Consider the following 18,854-nt stretch of genomic DNA (forward strand, 5'->3'; position numbering starts at 1 on the left):
GGTACTGGCATTAAAAACAGCCACATAGACCAATGGGGGAAAAAAATGGAGAGCCCAGAAGTAAACTCGCACATGCAAAGGAGTCAAGAAATCTCAATGAGGAAAAGATAATCTCTTCAATAAATAGTATTGGGAAAACTGGATATTCACAAGAAAAATGAAATTAAACCTCTATCTTACAGTACTCACAAAAATCAACTTGAAATTGCTTAAAGACTTAAAATTTAGGCCCCAAACTATAAAACTACAAGAAGAAAACATAGGGAAAAATCTCCTTGACTTTGGTTTGGCAATGATTTTTTGGATACAATACTAAAAGCAAAGGGGTTTCCTGGTGGCATTAATGGTAAAGAACATGCCTGCCAATGCAGGAGACATAGGACACGCAGGTTCAATCTCTGGGTTGGGAAGATCCCCTGGAGGAGTAAATAGCAACCCACTCCAGTATTCTTGCTTGGAGAATCCCATGGACAGAGGAGCCTGGTGGGCTCTGGTCCATAGAGTCGCAAAGAGTCAGACACGACTGAAGTGACTTGGCACACACGCACGCACTAGAAACAAAAGAAAAAATAAACAAGTGAAAGCCAATCAGTCATGTCCGACTCTTTGTGACCCCATGGACTGTAGCCTGCCAGGCTCCTCTGTCCATGGAATTTTCCAGGCAAGAATACTGGAGTGGGTTGCCATTTCCTACTCCAATAAACAAGTGGGATTACATCAAACTACAAAATCTTTTACACAGCAAAATGAAAAGGCAACCTCTGAAATGGGAGAAGACATTTGAAAACCATATATCTGATAAGAAGTTAATATCTAAAATATACAAAGAACTCATACAACTCAACATTAGATCAATCTGATTAAAATATTGGCAGGGGACTGAAAAAGAAACTTTCCAAGGAAGACATACAAATGGTTAACAGGTACATGAAAGAGTGCTCAACACCACTAATTATCAGGGAAATGCAAATCAAAATCACAATGATAGATCCCCTTAAAACTCTTTGGATGGCTATTCTTAAAAAGACAAGCTATAACAAGTGTTAATGGAGCTATAAAGAAAAGGGACTCCTTGTGCACTCTTAGTGGGAATGTAAATTGGTACAGCCAATGGAAAACAGTATGGAGATTCCCTAGAAAATAAAAAATAAAACTACCATATGATCTAGCAATCCCTCTTCTGGGTACATTTCTAGAGGAAATGAAATCAGGATCTTAAAAAGAAATATCTGCACTTCCATGTTCACTGCAGCATTCAAATTATTTAAGTTCATGGAAACAACCTAAGTGTCCATCAACAACACATTAATTTTAAAAAGTGTGATACACACAAACACATGCACACTGAAAGATTATCAAGCCATAAAAACCCAGAAATCTTGTCCTTTATGACAACATGAATGGATGTTGGGGAAATTATGCTAAATGAGAAAAGTCGAACAAAAAAAGATATATCATGTGTTCTCACTTATATGTGGAATTTAAAAATATCTTGGAAATAGAGAATAGAACTGGTGGTTGCCAAGGGCTGGTGGCTGGGGGAAATGAAGAGATTTTTTGATCAAAGGATAGAGACTTCCGGCTATAAGATGAATAAGTTCTAGAGATCTAATGCACAGCAGAGTGAGGGAACAGAGGTATTATCTAACCTTACTGTAAATCATTTTGTTATTTACATGTGTATCAAAGCAACACATTGTATACCTTAAACTTACATATAAGTCAGTAATATCTGAAAACAGGAGAAAAAATTTAATTTTTTTTCTGCTTCAAATTATATTCTAAAAAGTTTTTATTGATGTGTAAATATAGTCTTGGTGTATTGTTAAGTGGGAAAAAAAGAGTACTATACATTGTCTATTGTTTGATCCCACAGGTGTGTGATTGTGTGTGTGTGTGCATGTGTGTATGACCATTTGAAAGCATCTAAGTAGATGGGATTATGGGTGGAATTTTTCCAATTTCTTTCTTTTATTTTTCTTTTCTCATTTTTATTTTTTTTATATTTATCTATAAGATCTGATTTTTCTACAGCGAAGACATACTCTACAGGTCAACCTATATAAATATGAGTTATAGATTTTATTAGTGTGATTAATGCTGAATATATTAAGATATATAATTATAATAGTATTCAGGACACAGATATGAATTACCTGTATTTATCATAGAGCATGTTGTATAATACATATTCTTACTATACATTTAGATCACCACATTAGTGGTATCTTAATTTTATTTCTATTATCATGCTATGAACATCCTGAGATTTTTTTTTTTTTCAGTGGGTTTTGTCATACATTGATATGAATCAGCCATAGAGTTACACGTATTCCCCATCCCGATATCCACTCCCACCTCCCTCTCCACCCGATCCCTCTGGGTCTTCCCAGTGCACCAGGCCCGAGCACTTGTCTCATGCATCCCACCTGGGCTGGTGATCTGTTTCACCATAGATAATATACATGCTGTTCTTTCGAAACATCCCACCCTCACCTTCTCCCACAGAGTTCAAAAGTCTGTTCTGTACTTCTGTGTCTCTTTTTCTGTTTTGCATATAGGGTTATCGTTACTATCTTTCTAAATTCCATATATATGTGTTAGTATGCTGTAATGTTCTTTATCTTTCTGGCTTACTTCACTCTGTATAATGGGCTCCAGTTTCATCCATCTCATTAGAACTGATTCAAATGAATTCTTTTTAACGGCTGAGTAATATTCCACGGTGTATATGTACCACAGCTTCCTTATCCATTCATCTGCTGATGGGCATCTAGGTTGCTTCCATGTCCTGGCTATTATAAACAGTGCTGTGATGAACATTGGGGTGCACATGTCTCTTTCAGATCTGGATTCCTCAGTGTGTATGCCCAGAAGTGGTATTGCTGCGTCATATGGCAGTTCTATTTCCAGTTTTTTAAGAAATCTCCACACTGGTATCCTTTATTCTTAGCACAGTTAACTGGCACTTGGTTGCAATGAAATTCATGAATAACTTGAATTTCAAAGAAGGAGAAATCTTGTTTGTAGTTGTGGTTTAATAGTGTATGGAGGATGATTCAAAACCTCAATGATAGCATACACATATATTTGTAATGTAATGCTGACTTTTTTTATTGTGGTATAGTCAATTTATGATATTTAAATTTGAAGTGTACAAACAGTGATTCACAATTTTTAAAGATTATACTCCATTTACAATTATTATAAAATATTGGCTATATTCTCTTGCTGTACAATGTATCCTTTTAGCTTATTTATTTTATGCGTAATTTGTGCCTCTTAGTCCCCAACCATATCTTGCTCCTCTTCCCTTCCCTCTTCCCATGGTAACCACTAGTTTGTTCATTGTATCTGTGAGTCTGTTTCTTTTTTGTTATATTCACTAGTTTGTTTTATTTTTTAGATTTGACATAAAAGTGAAAACTTACAGTATTTGTCCTCCTCTGTCTTACTTCACTAAACATAATGCTCTCCATATCCATTCATGTTGTTGCAAATGGAAATTTTTCATTTTTTTATGGTTGAGTGGTATTCCATCGTGTGTGTGCCTGTGTATGTGTGTGTGTGTTTGTATCCCATCTTGTTTATCCATTCAACTGTTGATGGACACTTAGGTTGCTTTCATAATCTTGGCTATTGTAAATATTGCTGCTATAAACTTTGGAGTACATGCATCTTTTCAAATTAGTGTTTTTATTTTCTTCAGATATATACCCTGGAGTGGCATGTATTTTTATACCACCAAACAGAACAAACATTATTTCAGGGAAATCTAAATTCCACCAGCAAATGAATCTGAAATAATGCCCCAGGCAGTAATTTCTTTTCCTTTCTGCCAATAGAGGGCAATAAGAACAAGCTGCTTGATGGGTGGTAGTGTTCATAACCTCTTGTCTGTCAACAAAGTTCAAGAAAGTCAGTGTTAAACTTGCAACAAATGAAAGCAGTGTGTATTGAATCTATAAAACTTTAGTAGGAGGAATTCCTGTCTGGTTCCTCTGCCTGCAGCCTCACCTCTTTCCAATCCCCCCACTACCGTACTACTAGAATTTTCTTTTTAAAAGAGAAATCTGATACCATTCACTTTTTTTTTTTTTTTAAGCTTTAATTGACCAAGACCAGTTCTTGAGTATGATATTTTGGTTTCTTCACAGTATGACCTCAACTTTCATTTCCCACTCGTCTCCACCCCTGGGAAACTACGTTCTTTCTCTACAGAAAGCTATTCATGACGCGGAAACACACCATGCTCTCTGCTACTTTGATATGTTGCTTCTGTTTTTCTTCTACCTGAAATGCCCTGGACTTTCCCTTCCCACTGAACATCTACTTTTCATTTGAGGCCTGGATAAAAGGTCATCTCTCTGTGCAGCCTTTCTTTGCTTTCCACTAAAACTGAATCTTATTTCTTCCTCAAATACTACCCATCACACATTGCACTGTTTAAGAATAATCAGTTTGTCTGTATTTCCTAGCTGACTGTAAGGTCCGTGAGGGTTCATGTGTCATAAGGAAACATCTTATTCACCTCTGTATCCTCAGTGCCTGGCTCGTAATAATTACTGAAAATGCACATTCACTGAATAGACAAAAGAAAAGGGACTGAACAGAAAGTTCTCATAGAGGACAAAACCTGTTGGACAAAATTTTAGACTGACATTATAGCTGAGGCATGTGGGTGGTGCTTTCCGTGAATTCAGGAAGCATCTGATGTTACTAAAAGATTATTTTTGAAATATACAGGGATTTTTTTGGTGAATTTTAATTTCTCCACCGCTTCTTAGTGGCCAGTTTTTTGTTTTGTTATTTTGTTTGTGGTATTTGTCCAGGTGGGGGTCCTTTAGTGCAGAAGTACAGGGATATTGTGTTACAGTTTGGAGAAATCCTGGAAGCACCAGGTCACTTGATTTCTAGACCAAGTGGAATTCTACTTTTTTGCTTCTCAGGAGACAAGGGTGATCTACAATCTGTGTATACTTTGCCGACTCAGTCACTGATTTCGGTCTCATTGACGCCTTGATGCTGAGATCAGCAATCAGGAGTGCAATGAAGGGAGAGCAAGCATTCCTTTCATGGTTCTACCTCAGACTTGAGCACCAGAGTATGTTAAAAAAAACACATGATATATAGACTGGTAAGTAGACACAGATGATGTTTTGTAGAGGTGGTCATTGCTATACCATCTGCCAGGTCCTGCAGTTGGTTAAAAAAAAGAAGAAAAGAAATTAGTTTGGCAGGATTTGCTCTTCACAAAATCATGTTGAGTTTTGCCAATTCTATGTAATTTGATATGCTCTTGCAAAATGAGTAAGAGCAAAGTGTTTTCACATCGAGCTACAGGAAAAATATGGCCATTGTTCTTATGACCTTAGTTTAAAAAAATTTAAGTATGAGTAAGATAGGGCTATGGTAAATAAAAGATAAAATGAAGGAGAAGCAGACAGATGGGTAACTAATTCAGAACTACCAAAACTCAAAAATTGTCCGTAGCTGTAATGTAATTAATATACTATTACCATGTCTCAAACTAAAAAGAAGGGGCATGAAATCTAAAGCCTTCTGGGATCAAAATATGCTCAATTCAGGACTAGAAAATTTATTTTTCCAGACTTACATTAGTAAATTTTTACAGAACATGTATATGAATTTGCGAAAGGTAATAGTTGCATACAAATAATTTCTTCCTAATTTAGAGTCAAAGACTTCATAGGACTAAGGTATTAACTATAGGAACTCTAGTTGGTATTATCTACTAACATTATTTCAGTCATTACCATGTTGATTTCACAAAGAATTTAGAAGATGCTAATTAAACTTTGTCAGATATGAGTAAAGGGTATAATTCTGATTTGTTATCCATTTTGCTCTTATTAAACAGAACGATGACTAAATGATTTGAAATGAGGATTCATCCTAAATGTTGAATGTATAGGTTTTAGTGCAAGTTGGTCTGTGTGTGTGTAGTACTTCTGCTTCTTACTGTGAGTGAAGGGCGCAGATAAGAGAAACACCAGTGCCAGCACCCCATTGTCACACTAATCTTGCTATTTTCTTTTTTTTTTAAGGTTAGTTGTTATTCTTATTTTTATTTTTTTTCAATTATTTTTATTAGTTGGAGGCTAGTTACTTCGCAACATTGCAGTGGGTTTTGTCATACATTGGCATGAATCAGCCATGGAGTTACACGTATTCCCCATCCCGATCCCCCCTCCCACCTCCCTCTCCACCCGACTCCTCTGGGTCCTCCCAGTGCACCAGGCCCGAGCACTCGTCTCATGCATCCCACCTGGGCTGGTGATCTGTTTCACCATAGATAATATACTTGCTAACATCTCCTAATAAATTACATTTCCTGCTACATAAAAGTCAAGTTCTTTATATGAAAGTTGTGAAAAATTAATTATCTTAACAAATTTATTCATCCAACTAATATAGAGTACGTACTACGTGCAAGACACTGCAGGACACTGATACTATATATTTGTTAGTCTAAAAAAAGAGATTTTGTTTATACTTTGCATTAACAGGTCTTATATATCGAATGACATGCCACACATTTTATGGCATTTTATTCTTAACATCTTAACATATTTAATCACTCCTCGTGTTTCATCATGGCATGGCACCAAAGATTCAAGCTTATTTTCATTTGATAAGAATTGCCAACTTGTATGGCTATCAAAGAATCTAAAGACACGGTTCCAGGTGTTATCCACATTTTCCACATGTAGCTCTATGCCAGAGTCATATCACCTGGGTTCTCTTGCTTTCTGCTTCTTGTGGGGTTCAGCAGTGGGGATCATTGGCCAGCAACATAAGTGAGAAGGACAGAGGTTGGGATATTCTTTCCCATTTCTTCTTCTGCAGCGTGATGATGTCAGTAGCTCCATTCTCTATGGACACAGTTCTTGTCCAGTGGTTCCTCTTCCAAGACGACAGTCTTTCGGGGTTCCAGAAGCACAATTTCCTCCTTCCCCAACCCTTTGGCGGAGGGATAGAAGCCCTCCTGGTATTGCTCTTCCCTCAGTGCTTCTCCATCCTCTAATGGTTCACTTAACTCTCCACACCTCTCCAAGCCATCCCTTCATTAAATTCCCCTTTCAACCACTTCAAGGGTAACTCCTCTTTCCTGTTGAGACTCAAGAGAATGCCCCCCAAATATTTTTATATCCAGGGGATTGGTTTCCAATGGTAACATGATGAGAGATAGAAAACCGTTTGAACTATATCTGAGGCACTAGAATAATGGAATTCTGTTTCCAAGCAACTTGCAGACAAACTCTTCCACACTTCCAGAATATATATGCAATAGAGTTGATTATTTAGAAAGTTAATGACTTGACTGAAGAAATTCAACCCTGTTTTTTGTTTTCTTTGCATCCAATATAAATAGAGTGACTGCTAGTTTAGAGGTGACAAACTATGGCCTGACAAAACCAAACCTTTATTTTCCACAAATAAAGTTTTACTAAAGTGCAGCAACACCTATTTCTTTCCCATAGTCTATAACTGCTTTGTGCAACCATGGCCGTGGGGGATACTTGCAACAGAGACCTTATGGCCCACAAAGCCTAAAATATTTACTATCTGGCCTTTTACAGAAAAACTTTGCTGACCTTTGAACTAATTGATTGAATGACATATTTATCATTTTATTTATTTTGTCCTCAATGGATACTTCTCTGAATCTTATAGTTCATATGCTATATCACACATACAGTAGCTTAATCAATGTTGATTAATAAAGAAAGTTAGAATGCACTGACCAATATAGAACTCTATCTCAGTTTGGCTTTAAACCCAAATAATTCATTTTTATTCTTTTACAAGATTTATTAGCCAAGTTTTAGATATGGTTATGGAAATTTGGGGGTTGATGTTTTAAAAATTGGTAAACTGGTAGTTCTATACACTTAACACATGGTGAATATCATTATTAAAAATTTGCTTGAATTCCATTTATTGAATAATTTAAACTGAGATACATGTTCAGATTTTGATCATAGTTATATTTCCTAGTGGTGTTTTGAGAGTGGTACCATTTTTTAAAATAATATGAATTATATGCAGAAATGTATTAACTTCTGAGTGGTAGAATTATAGGCTTGTTTTTTTTGTTTGTTTCATTTTTGTGTGTTGTTGATTTTTTCAAATAGGACAATGAAATGTATTATTGATAATTTTTAAAATATGGAATATATTTAATTTCACATAACTGAATATTTCATACTGCTGTTTTGGTTTGAGAAACAAAAGATCTTTACAAAATTCATGGAATGAAATTAACTCTGATTTTCAACCTAGATGCCCAACAGCAGACGAATGGATAAGGAAGCTGTGGCACATATACAGTATGGAATATTACTCAGCCATTAAAAAGAATTCATTTGAATCAGTTCTAATGAGATGGATGAAACTGGAGCCCATTATACAGAGTGAAGTAAGCCAGAAAGATAAAGACCAATACAGTATACTAACACATATATATGGAATTTAAAAAGATGGTAATGATAACCCTATATGCAAAACAGAAAAAGAGACACAGATGTACAGAACAGACTTTTGGACTCTGTGGGAGAAGGCGAGGGTGGGATGTTCTGAGAGAACAGCATTGAAACAAGTATACCGTCAAGGGTGAAACAAATCACCAGTCCAGGTTGGATGCATGAGACAAGTGCTCAGGTCCGGTGCACTGGGAAGACCCAGAGGGATGCGATGGAGAGGGAGGCGGGAGGGGGGATCGGGATGGGGAACACATGTAAATCCATGGCTGATTCATGTCAATGTATGGCAAAAGCCACTACAATATTGTAAAGTAATTAGCCTTCAACTAATAAAAATAAATGGGAAAAAAAAGAAAATATTCAACTGGCATATCTCAATTGAAAATTAGAAAATAAAAATATTCACATTAAAATTTTTAAAAGTTTTGCATGAATTTTAACTTTAAGCAGAACATAAAATACATAGTCCCTTATATTTGCATATGCATTTTTAACACATCTTCCCACTGTCATTTGACAGAAGGAAATAAAATGCTTTCGTATTTCCTCATTTGCAATGTTCATTTGTAATTCATATTTTTATATGAAAGCAGACCTACATTTTTTTCTATGATTAGAAGTATTTGTTTTAGCCCTCATTTATTTTCAGTGGCCTCAGAGCACCACTGGTACCTTGTGTAGAATTGACTTGCTGATTTACCCCAAAGGGATGCTGTGTGACAAATTCAAATGATTCCCTAAAATGGTATTATTATACCCAAGAATAGCCAGTTTGTGTTTCTTTTATCAGAAGGTCTTGAGCTTTTGTGTCACGGTATATAATTTATCAATTGTACTTCTGTGTTCTTTCTCCACTGTGAGGGTACTTCCTGCCACATGGAAGTTTTGTCTGTTTTATCAATGCTTCATCATTTGCTCTGACGCAGATAAGTTCTTTCTTAACTAGGTATTGTTAATGTTTGCCTCTAAGATCATAAGGGTTTACCATCAGAATATGAAAGTGATTTTTTCCCACCTTTTAAAAGTCCCTTTTTATAAAATTTGTCCTTTTCCATACATGCTTTTATTTTCTCCTCTATTTATCAATTTGTTTACCGTCTCTCCATCAGCAGCGCCTTAATAAGGAATGAGTCATCACCACCTATAGCACAGATTTAAGGAATCAAAGGAAGGGGAGGAAATCATACAAATACAAGGAACTGAACACACGATATGACAGCCATACCCTCGAAATACCTGACAAGTGATCATTAACTTAGAAGATTATTTCATGTCAGACCACAGCCAAAACATTACACACTTCTTTTAGGCACATCACAAATTCATAGACTTTACTCATAGGAGAGTCCATCAGGTTCTCACTCAAAAATTATTACTTCTTTCAGACTGTTTTCACAACCTGTGAATTTCCTGCAGATAAAAAATTAGTAGCTGCAGATTTGAATGGGGACTCTTGATAGATTCTCAGCAACAAAAATGAAGAGCCAGGAGAGAAGATAAGAAAACTCTTCAAAGTAAAAACTCAAAACATAGTTGTCCGGGACCTGTGAGGACAGGTCAAACACCCTCATACTTCTAAAGAGCCTCTGAATATATTATTATATTAAAAGTATAACACAATCTTTTAGGTCAATTGCAATGACATATTTCTTTAATGAAGTGTCCATTTCTGTTCAATAAAGCTTAGACAATAATAACACCTTTCTACAAGATTTCATAAAATGATAACAAATGGAAAACAGTTTGGGTTTTGAAGACATGTCATCGTATGCTGTCTGAGAAATGAAAGATTACATCATATTTATGTATACCTCTATGCTTTTCCTTGAGGGAAAAAAATTATAGACTTTGGCAAAATCTGTCTTGAAAGCCATGTGTTTTATAATCTCAGGGTCTTTTTAGTTCTTCACATTCACTGGCAAGTGGTATCTTCAGCGAATGCTTCCTCTAGGTCATTAGTTAACTAGAATAGTTCTTGGAAGTTGCTCAGCTGTGAGCTCTTGGCAATTGTCAGGAATTTAAACTGGTCACCATGGTTGAAGGAAGACTCTAACACACTGACCCAGAGTTCCCATAAGAGCAAGGCACAGTGCTAACTGGCAGGTATACACAGATTAATAAATTGAGGTCACTCTTCAGGATTTCCCCATCTATCCAGAAGAACATGTCAGCAAATACATGCCATTCAGGGTATATTATAGAAACAAATGGAGATTAGATCATCTGCAGGCAACACTTATCCCATGGAAGACAAATGTTTCAGAGAAAATGACCCTGGAATCCTGAAGGTGGGAATTCATTTTGTTAGAAATGAGGAATGAGCATTTCAGGGGATGGTCACGTGGAATTAAAAGATGCTTGCACCCTGGAAGAAAAGCTATGACAAACGTAGATGGCATATCAAAAAGTAGAGACATTACTTTGCCAACAAAAGCCCATATAGTCAAAGCTATGGTTTTTGCAGTAGTTATGTATGGATTTGAGAGTTTGACCATAAAGAAGGCTGAGCACCGAAGAACTGATGCTTTCCAACTGTAGTGTTGGAGAAGACTCTTGAGAGTCCCTTGGACTGCAAGATCAAACCAGTCCATCCTAAAGGAAATCAATCCTGAATTTTCATTGGAAAGACTGATGCTGAAGCTCCAATACTTGTGGCCACCTGATACCAAGAGCTGACTCATTGGAAAAGACCCTGATGCTGGGAAAGATTGAAGGCAGGAGGAGAATGGGACAACAGAGGGTGAGATGGTTGGATGGCATCACCGACTAGATAGACATGAGTTTGAGCAAGCTCTGGGAGATGGTGAAGGATAGGGAAGCCTGGCGAGCTGTAGTCCATGGAGTTGCAGAGTTAGACATGACTGAACAACAACAAGCATGGAATGTAATGATGAATTTGTGATGGTTCACCTTGTTAGAATACAGCATTAGGGCATTTGAGAGGAATCATTGAAGAAAGGGCGTCCCTTGTGGCTCAGCTGGTATAGAATGCATTTGCAATGTGGGAGACCTGGGTTCGATACCTGGGTTGGGAAGATCCCCTGGAGAAGGGAAAGGCTACCCACTCCAGTATTCTGGCCTGGAGAATTCCACGGACTGTATAGTTCATGAGGTCACAAAGAGTCGAACATGAGTGAGCAACTTTCACTTTACTGATGACCAGGCTAAGAAGAGGATTCCTTTCTCTGCTCTGTCTATCTCTTCCAACTTTACTTTCCTCTGCCCATTTGAGATATAGAACAGAACTACAAGTGCACTAATTAAATGTCCTTAGGGAATGAAACCACTATCCCATTTTACAGCTGAGGAAATAGATGCTCAAAGAAATTAGGTAACATACCTTCTCTTTGTCATTGTATTATGTTTCTCTTAAAACTATGCTTGATAATTAAAACATATATCTTCTATATTCTAAGGTGAATTTAAAATCTTACTCTTTACATCAAGAGGACTTAGAGACCCTTCTGAGAAATCTTTGAGAGATTGGATTTCTTGATGACCTGGCATTTCTTTTTAAATATTCATGAAGCAATGATGCCATTCCTTTTTTAAGAATTGAAAATTCAGCCATTTTAGGTGTCCAATTCAGTGATTATTGTACATTCACAGTATTGTGTATCCATCACAACAGTCACTGAGTATTTTCTCAAAAAGAAACCCACACCCTTAAATCATGAATCCCATTTCCTCCCAACCGCCCCAGACCTAAACAAACACAAATCTACTTTCTGTCTCTATACACTTGTTTCTTCTGGACATTTCATATAAATGGTATTGTACAATATGTGACAGGCCTTTGTGACAGACTTCTTTAGCTTAGCATAATGTTTTCAAGGTTCATCCATACTGTAGCATGTGTTAATACTTCATTTGCCAAATAATACTCCATTTTATAGATATACCACACTGAATTTATTCAGTGATCAGCCAATGGGCATTTGGGTTATTTTCATTTTCAGCTGTTCTAAACAACAGTGCCATTCTGCTACTGTATTTATGTCATTTATTATACTAGCTTATGGATGTGATTAGCTTTGCAAATATTTGTCACCAAGGAGCCTGGTTCCAAGTGAGTTTATCACTTCCTGTAGTGTAAGTCAAGATGGAGGTAAACATGGGTGCTTTTAGTACACAGGTCGTGTTATGTATGTGTAACCTGCAGGGGAAGCCTCAATTATGATACACAGAAAGAATCTTTCTCTAGTGATTCCTACATTGATCCTAGTCCATTCCAATCATTTAATCTCTGATTAGAAGAGGGTGGAGCTTTAGACCCTAGCCAGATGGATATGATTTTTCCGAAGTCCTTTCCTGGGGATTTGATGTTCTAAGAAGGAATGAATTCAGGACACAAAGTTACAAAGCACACACACACACACACACAAAATACCTTGAAGAAATCTTGAGAAATCTCTTCCTAAGTGAAAGGAGGATAGGGAGAACTTTTGGATTTATTCTTACAGGATGTTGCAATTCAAAGACCATTAAGTTGTATATAATGTGCAATCCTCTTTTGCCAGACAGAGAAGTTTCCTGATTGTACTCTTGAGATATTATAAAGCATTTCTAAGGCTGCTGTTAAACTAGAGAATTGTGAATTGGTAGGTTTTCAAATAAGTTACTCCAGACCTCCGTCTGGTCTAAAGCTTCCTGCTTTTACAATTAACTCCTCATGTTTCTTTGTTGCGTCCATGTGTGTGTGTATGTGTGTGTGTGTTAAACCTAAAGACAGACCAGGAAGCATCTGGGGCCATCTGGTTCTAAAGGGGAATCCAGATTTCTATGAGGGCTAGGTACTAAATGTAAAGAGGATAAACAATTCTATCTTAACTTTCAACTCCTGTGCTAACCTTCAGCATTACCATCCAAAATGCCCTTCACTCAACACTGGTGTTAAACTTCATGGTGTTTTCCTTTATGAATGAAGCAGGTTGGTCTGTCTTAACACAAACCACAGTACAGACATGAACACTTCCATGTTGTTTTTAGCCAGGCTTTTGAGAGATTACAAAGAAAAGTGGACAAGCTAGGCATAGGGCAATTCTTCCTTCTTGGTGCCTGTTCACTCTTGGTCTGTGTTTCCAAATAAAGGATTGTGATTAAGGAAGAGTCATCAAGAGCAAAGGGAAAAGATTGCTAACAACCAGGATGACCCAGGGCTTGTGTACTGGCCAGGGCAAGGCAAGATTCTATTCTGTATATCACTTAGCAAAGTGCCACATGAATGCATCCTAATTTTAATTAAGATCATTTGGGAGGTGCATTTCTCTGCTCTCCAAAGCAAGATTCTTTCTCCTGCAACTGAAGTAAGGCAGGTTACATTTCCTTTTTTCCCTCAAGATCCTTAATTTGAGAGGAATAATAATGAAAACAACACCAGTAATATGTATAAAACCCTTACTCTAGGTTGCCATTTAACTCTATTAAGTTAACCCTGTTTAACACGTGAAGAAAGTAAAGTGCAGAGAGGTTCAGAGGCTTGCCTAGGCTTACACAGCCGGTAAGTATTACAGTCTGGATTTGAATTCGGCAGAAGACTCTAGAACCCAGGCTCTCAACAACCTAAATAAGAAATTGTGCTGTTCTTAATTCAGTGTTATGACAAAACATTTTTACTGCTAATTAAAAATATCATGTAAGTACTCAAAGTAGATATTTATGTAAATGTAAACACACACTGAAGAACTATAATACTATACTTTCTAAAAAAAAATGTTTTTGCATGCCATTGTGTCCCAGGGAAAAGCCTTATTTTCCTACAAAATGAAGAGGAATAACATTTGATTTTGTGGGGGAACTGTTAAAATTACTTTGATGGTTCCAGTCGTGCATAGCATTAAGCTTTATGACAAATATGTAATCTGGTTATTTGTCACCCAACTTGGATGACTTCCAAATGTTTCCTCTTAGTAGCTCTTGATTTTTGTTTGGATTTTTTTCAATCACCAAATAGTCAAACAACAATGTCTGAATCACGTTTGCTCCAGTTAGAAAATACCAGCATATTGAAAGGCAGCTTTGGTTATTTAAAACCCTACTATATTCACGTGCAACTTTGAAGAGCATGCATGCTTTCATGGACTGGATTTTTTAAAGAAGAAGCAAAAAGAGGAAAAAACCCCTAAAACAAACAAGTTTGCGGCTCAAGTCCCTTCTTTGCTATTTACTGCAGTGAGTTTTCCTACTCCGTTTTGCTGGCGAAAGCACGCTCAACAGATCAAACTGTCCGAAAAAGGCCGTCTGCATCCCTCATGTTTAGAAGAGAGGGATTTCGTTCTCTTTCCTTCACACATCAAAGAAAGCACTCGGGGAGGAAATAAACCATAATTAGGCATGAGCAAGCGAGCAGACCGACCCCTTCCTCTCCCTTCCCCATCCCCGCCCCCCAGGCGCTGGCAACCAGCCTGGGCGCGAGCGAGGAGCCGGCCACCGCAGCAGCTGCAGCGAGCGCGCGTCCCCGCCGCGCCCGCCGCTAGGATCTGGGCGGCGGCGGGGCCGGCCCGGGGTCGCGCGTACTCGGGAGCGCGCTCATGCAGCGGTTTTCTTCTCCCACAATCCAGAGGCTTGGGGCGCGGGAGGGGCGAGGAGTCGGCGGAAGGATATGGCCGCGGAGGGAGCTGCACGCTCCCTTTGACGGCTGGCTGGAGGCGCTAGTTGAGCGGCGAGGAGCGGGGTGTGATGCGGCACTGCGGTTCTGAGGCCGTTACTCCGGCTCCTCTAGAGAGGGCGGAGGAAGAGGCTGGAGCGCGGCGGTGATTTTGTGCCAGGGTTTCCCAGAGGCGCACTGAAAAGGCTGGCGGGGCTCGGGAAGCTGGGGGGTTAGAGACACTCATTCAAGCCCCCACACCCCGGGAGGGGAAGGGGGCAGGCGGCGAGGCTCGAAGGCGGCTGAGAGATGGTGTGTGCTCGGGGGGAAGGAGCGAGCGCTGCCTGTCGTTGGTGAGGGGCTGCAGGCAGGGAAAGCTCCGCGGGTCAAAGCTGCTCCATGCCCACTGGTGGGTGGAACGTGTTGAGCGGAACACAGGTCTAGCCTGGCGGCCGCTCGGAACCCTTAACGTGGTTTCTAACGTGGGATTTCATTTAGCCCACGGTGGGATTAGTTCGTTGGGGGCAGCCTCGCTGGTCTGGCTCCTCCAGGAGCTGGGCAACCTTGACGGGCTTTTTGTCTTGCTGCTCCAGCCCCTTCTCCCTTCCTCCTCCTCCAGATGCCTTTTCTCTGCCCCTCCTCGCCCGGTACAGACATTTCCAGCGCAGGCTGCCGCTCGTGGCTGCTGTCGAAGCCACTTTTCGGGATTTCGATTCGTTTCCCTCTAGGGTGTTTTTTGAGGAGGGAGAGTTTTTCTCCCCTCCACGATGGGATTTTCTTCCCGTGCCAAAATGGACTTTCATTGATTTCTACTTACTTCTTCAACGTTTAGTGACCAATTCTCTAGGCGTTTTTTTGTGGTAGTTCCTTTTTTTTTTTTTCAAGTACATTCTCTGTAAAATGGAGAACGAGGTTTTTACTCCCCTTCTGGAGCAGTTCATGACCAGCCCCTTGGTCACTTGGGTAAGTGGGGTGTTATTTGTTGCATATTTTGCTGCATTATTTGTGGCTGCAGAGATGGAGGTGGGCGTTCGTGTCGTAATGATCATTCTGTTCTAGGTTAAAACGTTTGGACCTCTGGCTGCAGGAAATGGGACCAACCTGGATGAATATGTGGCTTTGGTGGATGGGGTATTCTTGAACCAAGTCATGCTTCAAATGTAAGTGCTCTGTTTTTTCTTTCTAGGCAGCTTTTTTTTTTTTTTTTAATTGCATACTGTGAACTTAGACTATGTTTTAAGATCTTTGGTCAGAAAAATTCAGGTGGTTTAAGAAACTGCACCTTGAAAGGTGATAATCTTACATGCCAACCCCATTTATCACAAGCCAGTAATTTTACCTGTTAAAATTGTGAAACTTTAATTTTTCATTCTGCAAATCATGTATTGTCACTTACTGTCTTCAGTGCTGAAATCCAAACCACATTGTGTCCTTTTTGATAATTTGGTAAAATGAGGAGGTGAATTAGAATAGTTTCCTGAGGTGGGGGGTTGGGGGGGGAAGCGTTTACTGTAAAGTTATGTGCATTTGGTATAGAATGTTTCTTATTAACCTTTGTGTCTAAAAATAAATGGCTCAAATTTTCAAACTGGTGAAGTAATAACAGATTTCAGAGAAAAGAATTTCAAACAGCAGTTCTGATTGGTGAAGACTGTTGCTTTAGGAAGTAATTTAAATGCATATAATAACTAAAGTCTGATTAGATGATTGTGTGAATTATTTGATTAATATTTGGGGAATCATTTTAAGGTGTTCTTAGAGCTTGTTTTGAAATGCAGGTGATTGAAATCTTGATGACAACTAGCTAATAATTTAGTAAGCAGATCTTTGTCTTTTATGTTTATAATGTTGGCTTTAAGTAGAAAAGTGTTTTTGAAGTGGCAGTTGAATATTGAAACCACATTGGTAGCTGGATCAATGAAATAAAAACTGTTTTTATCATAGGTATTGTAGCATTAGGTGCATTCTTAGCACAGCAGTGTACTGAGTGTTACAGCTGTGCTCAAATTGTGTATTAGCCTTATTTCTCTTGAATACTACCCGACTACAAGAGTCGTTTGAAACTTTCCACTTTAAGATATTCTTTGTGTTACATATGTGGGAATTTAGTGCATTATTAGTAAATGTTACCAGGGAATAAGTCTACTGTTAATAGACTAATACCCTAACATAAAAATGATCAGTTCTGTATATTTTTGTTATTAGTTTTTTCTTTAGATTTTTCTACTTAAAAGAAGGTATAGTGAAATCCATAAATAACTGTTCCACTTGTAACTTCAGTCTGTGTCCTCAGAGTCTTGCAGTCTGTATGCTCAAAGAGACTTTTGTGCTCTTTTTCATATATGTGTTGATCTACAGCAAAGTATTATACTACTACATGTTTCCAAAAGTGTTGTTTTTTTTTTTTTTTGTATAGGCACCCAAAGAAATATGTTATCTGAAATGTATTTCTTTTCTCTTAAGAAAGGAAAAGGGAATGTGGACCTTAATTATTTCCAGGGATAATAAATATATTTGGGGCAGCTTTCCCAAGGAAGTATCTTTAATCTTGGAAATGTCCCTCTATTTCCCAAGCAAAATGGTAGAATAATTAAACCAACTTCTATTTTAGGGAACACAAATGACAGGAAGGGTAGCCATTACAGTAGATACTCAGAACTTGTTCCCCTGTGTCTCTTTTCTTATTTGTTTTTAGACAGAAGATTTTGAGTTTGTATGTTGGGCCCTAAAAAAAAGGTGTGCTCATAAATATAGGAAAATACATTAGTTTTCCTCTTTAATAGTTTTTATTTGAATGATTCTTTTTCCAAAAAATATTTAGTACATTTTTCTTTTTGAAGCCAGAATAGTTAGCTGAGGTGCTAAAAACAGACACTTTAGCTTGCTTCCACTTTGGGTACAGTTTTATACTTAAAATATATATGTGTGTGTATATTTTGAAAGTAATGGTGTTCCAAAATAGTGGTTGCCAGGTTGTTTTTTTGGGAAGACTAGCTCCATTCCAAACCTCAAATCTGCTTCTGTTTTTAATTCCACCTTTTAGTTTCTTTAAAAGTTTTTTCAGTGTCCTAATTCTGTTCTGAATGACCTGTGTAAATTAAAGGAAAATAAAATTAAGGAAAAAAGAAAGACATATGTTTTAGTTTTTTAAAAAGTGTCTTATGAGATCAACACAAATTTATTGTAATTTATTACCTAATTATTTACCTAATAGGGCAACAAAATACGCATTGTTTTAAAAGTTATATTTTGCTAATTTTGAAATCATTAAGATTTCTACTGAGCACTTTGCTCAAATTAACTTTTGATTTATTATATTAAATTGTCAGTTGAAATTGTACCTAGTAAGTTAACCTAAAAATAATTTCCAGATTAAGTTTAGTTATAGAATTTGTGGGTGAGAACCGTTTGTAAATGCAGCATATGGATTTTTTTTCTTTTGTCACATTTCTTGTGCTTGGAGTTCATTGAGCTTCTTGGATCTGTGGTTTTATAGTTTTTATCAAATTTGGAAAAAATCTGGCCATTATTTCTTAAATATATATGTATATATGTCTTTTCTTTGCTCTCTTTCCTCCTCTTGGAAGCCCAGTTACATGTATATCAGGCTACTTGATGTTTGTTGATATACCATTCAGTTTTCTTTTCAGTCTTTTTCTCTGTTTCACTTTGGATAATCTTGCTAAATTCATTAATCCTTTTTTTCTGTGATGTTTAATCTCCTGTTATTCCCATCCAGTGTGTTTTTAATTTTAGATACT

At 37.7% G+C, this 18,854-nt stretch overlaps 1 protein-coding gene across 6 annotated transcripts in view; it reads left to right on the forward strand.

Moving 5' to 3' along the window:
• The first annotated feature begins 15,232 nt into the window (after positions 1-15,232).
• Positions 15,233-18,854, forward strand: part of CCDC88A (coiled-coil domain containing 88A) — a 111,513-nt gene continuing 107,891 nt past the window's right edge. For 5 of the 6 annotated variants that reach the window (XM_065929260.1, XM_065929261.1, XM_065929264.1 and 2 more), the window contains exons 1-2: positions 15,233-16,056; positions 16,153-16,253. In XM_065929260.1, coding sequence (XP_065785332.1) covers positions 15,994-16,056; positions 16,153-16,253 — 164 coding nt within the window. In that variant the 5' untranslated portion in view covers positions 15,233-15,993. The remainder of the gene's footprint in view (positions 16,057-16,152; positions 16,254-18,854) is intronic. The other variant, XM_065929262.1, reaches the window with a different exon arrangement.

This window comes from Muntiacus reevesi, chromosome 3 (assembly GCF_963930625.1).
Source record: "Muntiacus reevesi chromosome 3, mMunRee1.1, whole genome shotgun sequence".
NCBI classification, from domain to species: domain Eukaryota; kingdom Metazoa; phylum Chordata; class Mammalia; order Artiodactyla; family Cervidae; genus Muntiacus; species Muntiacus reevesi.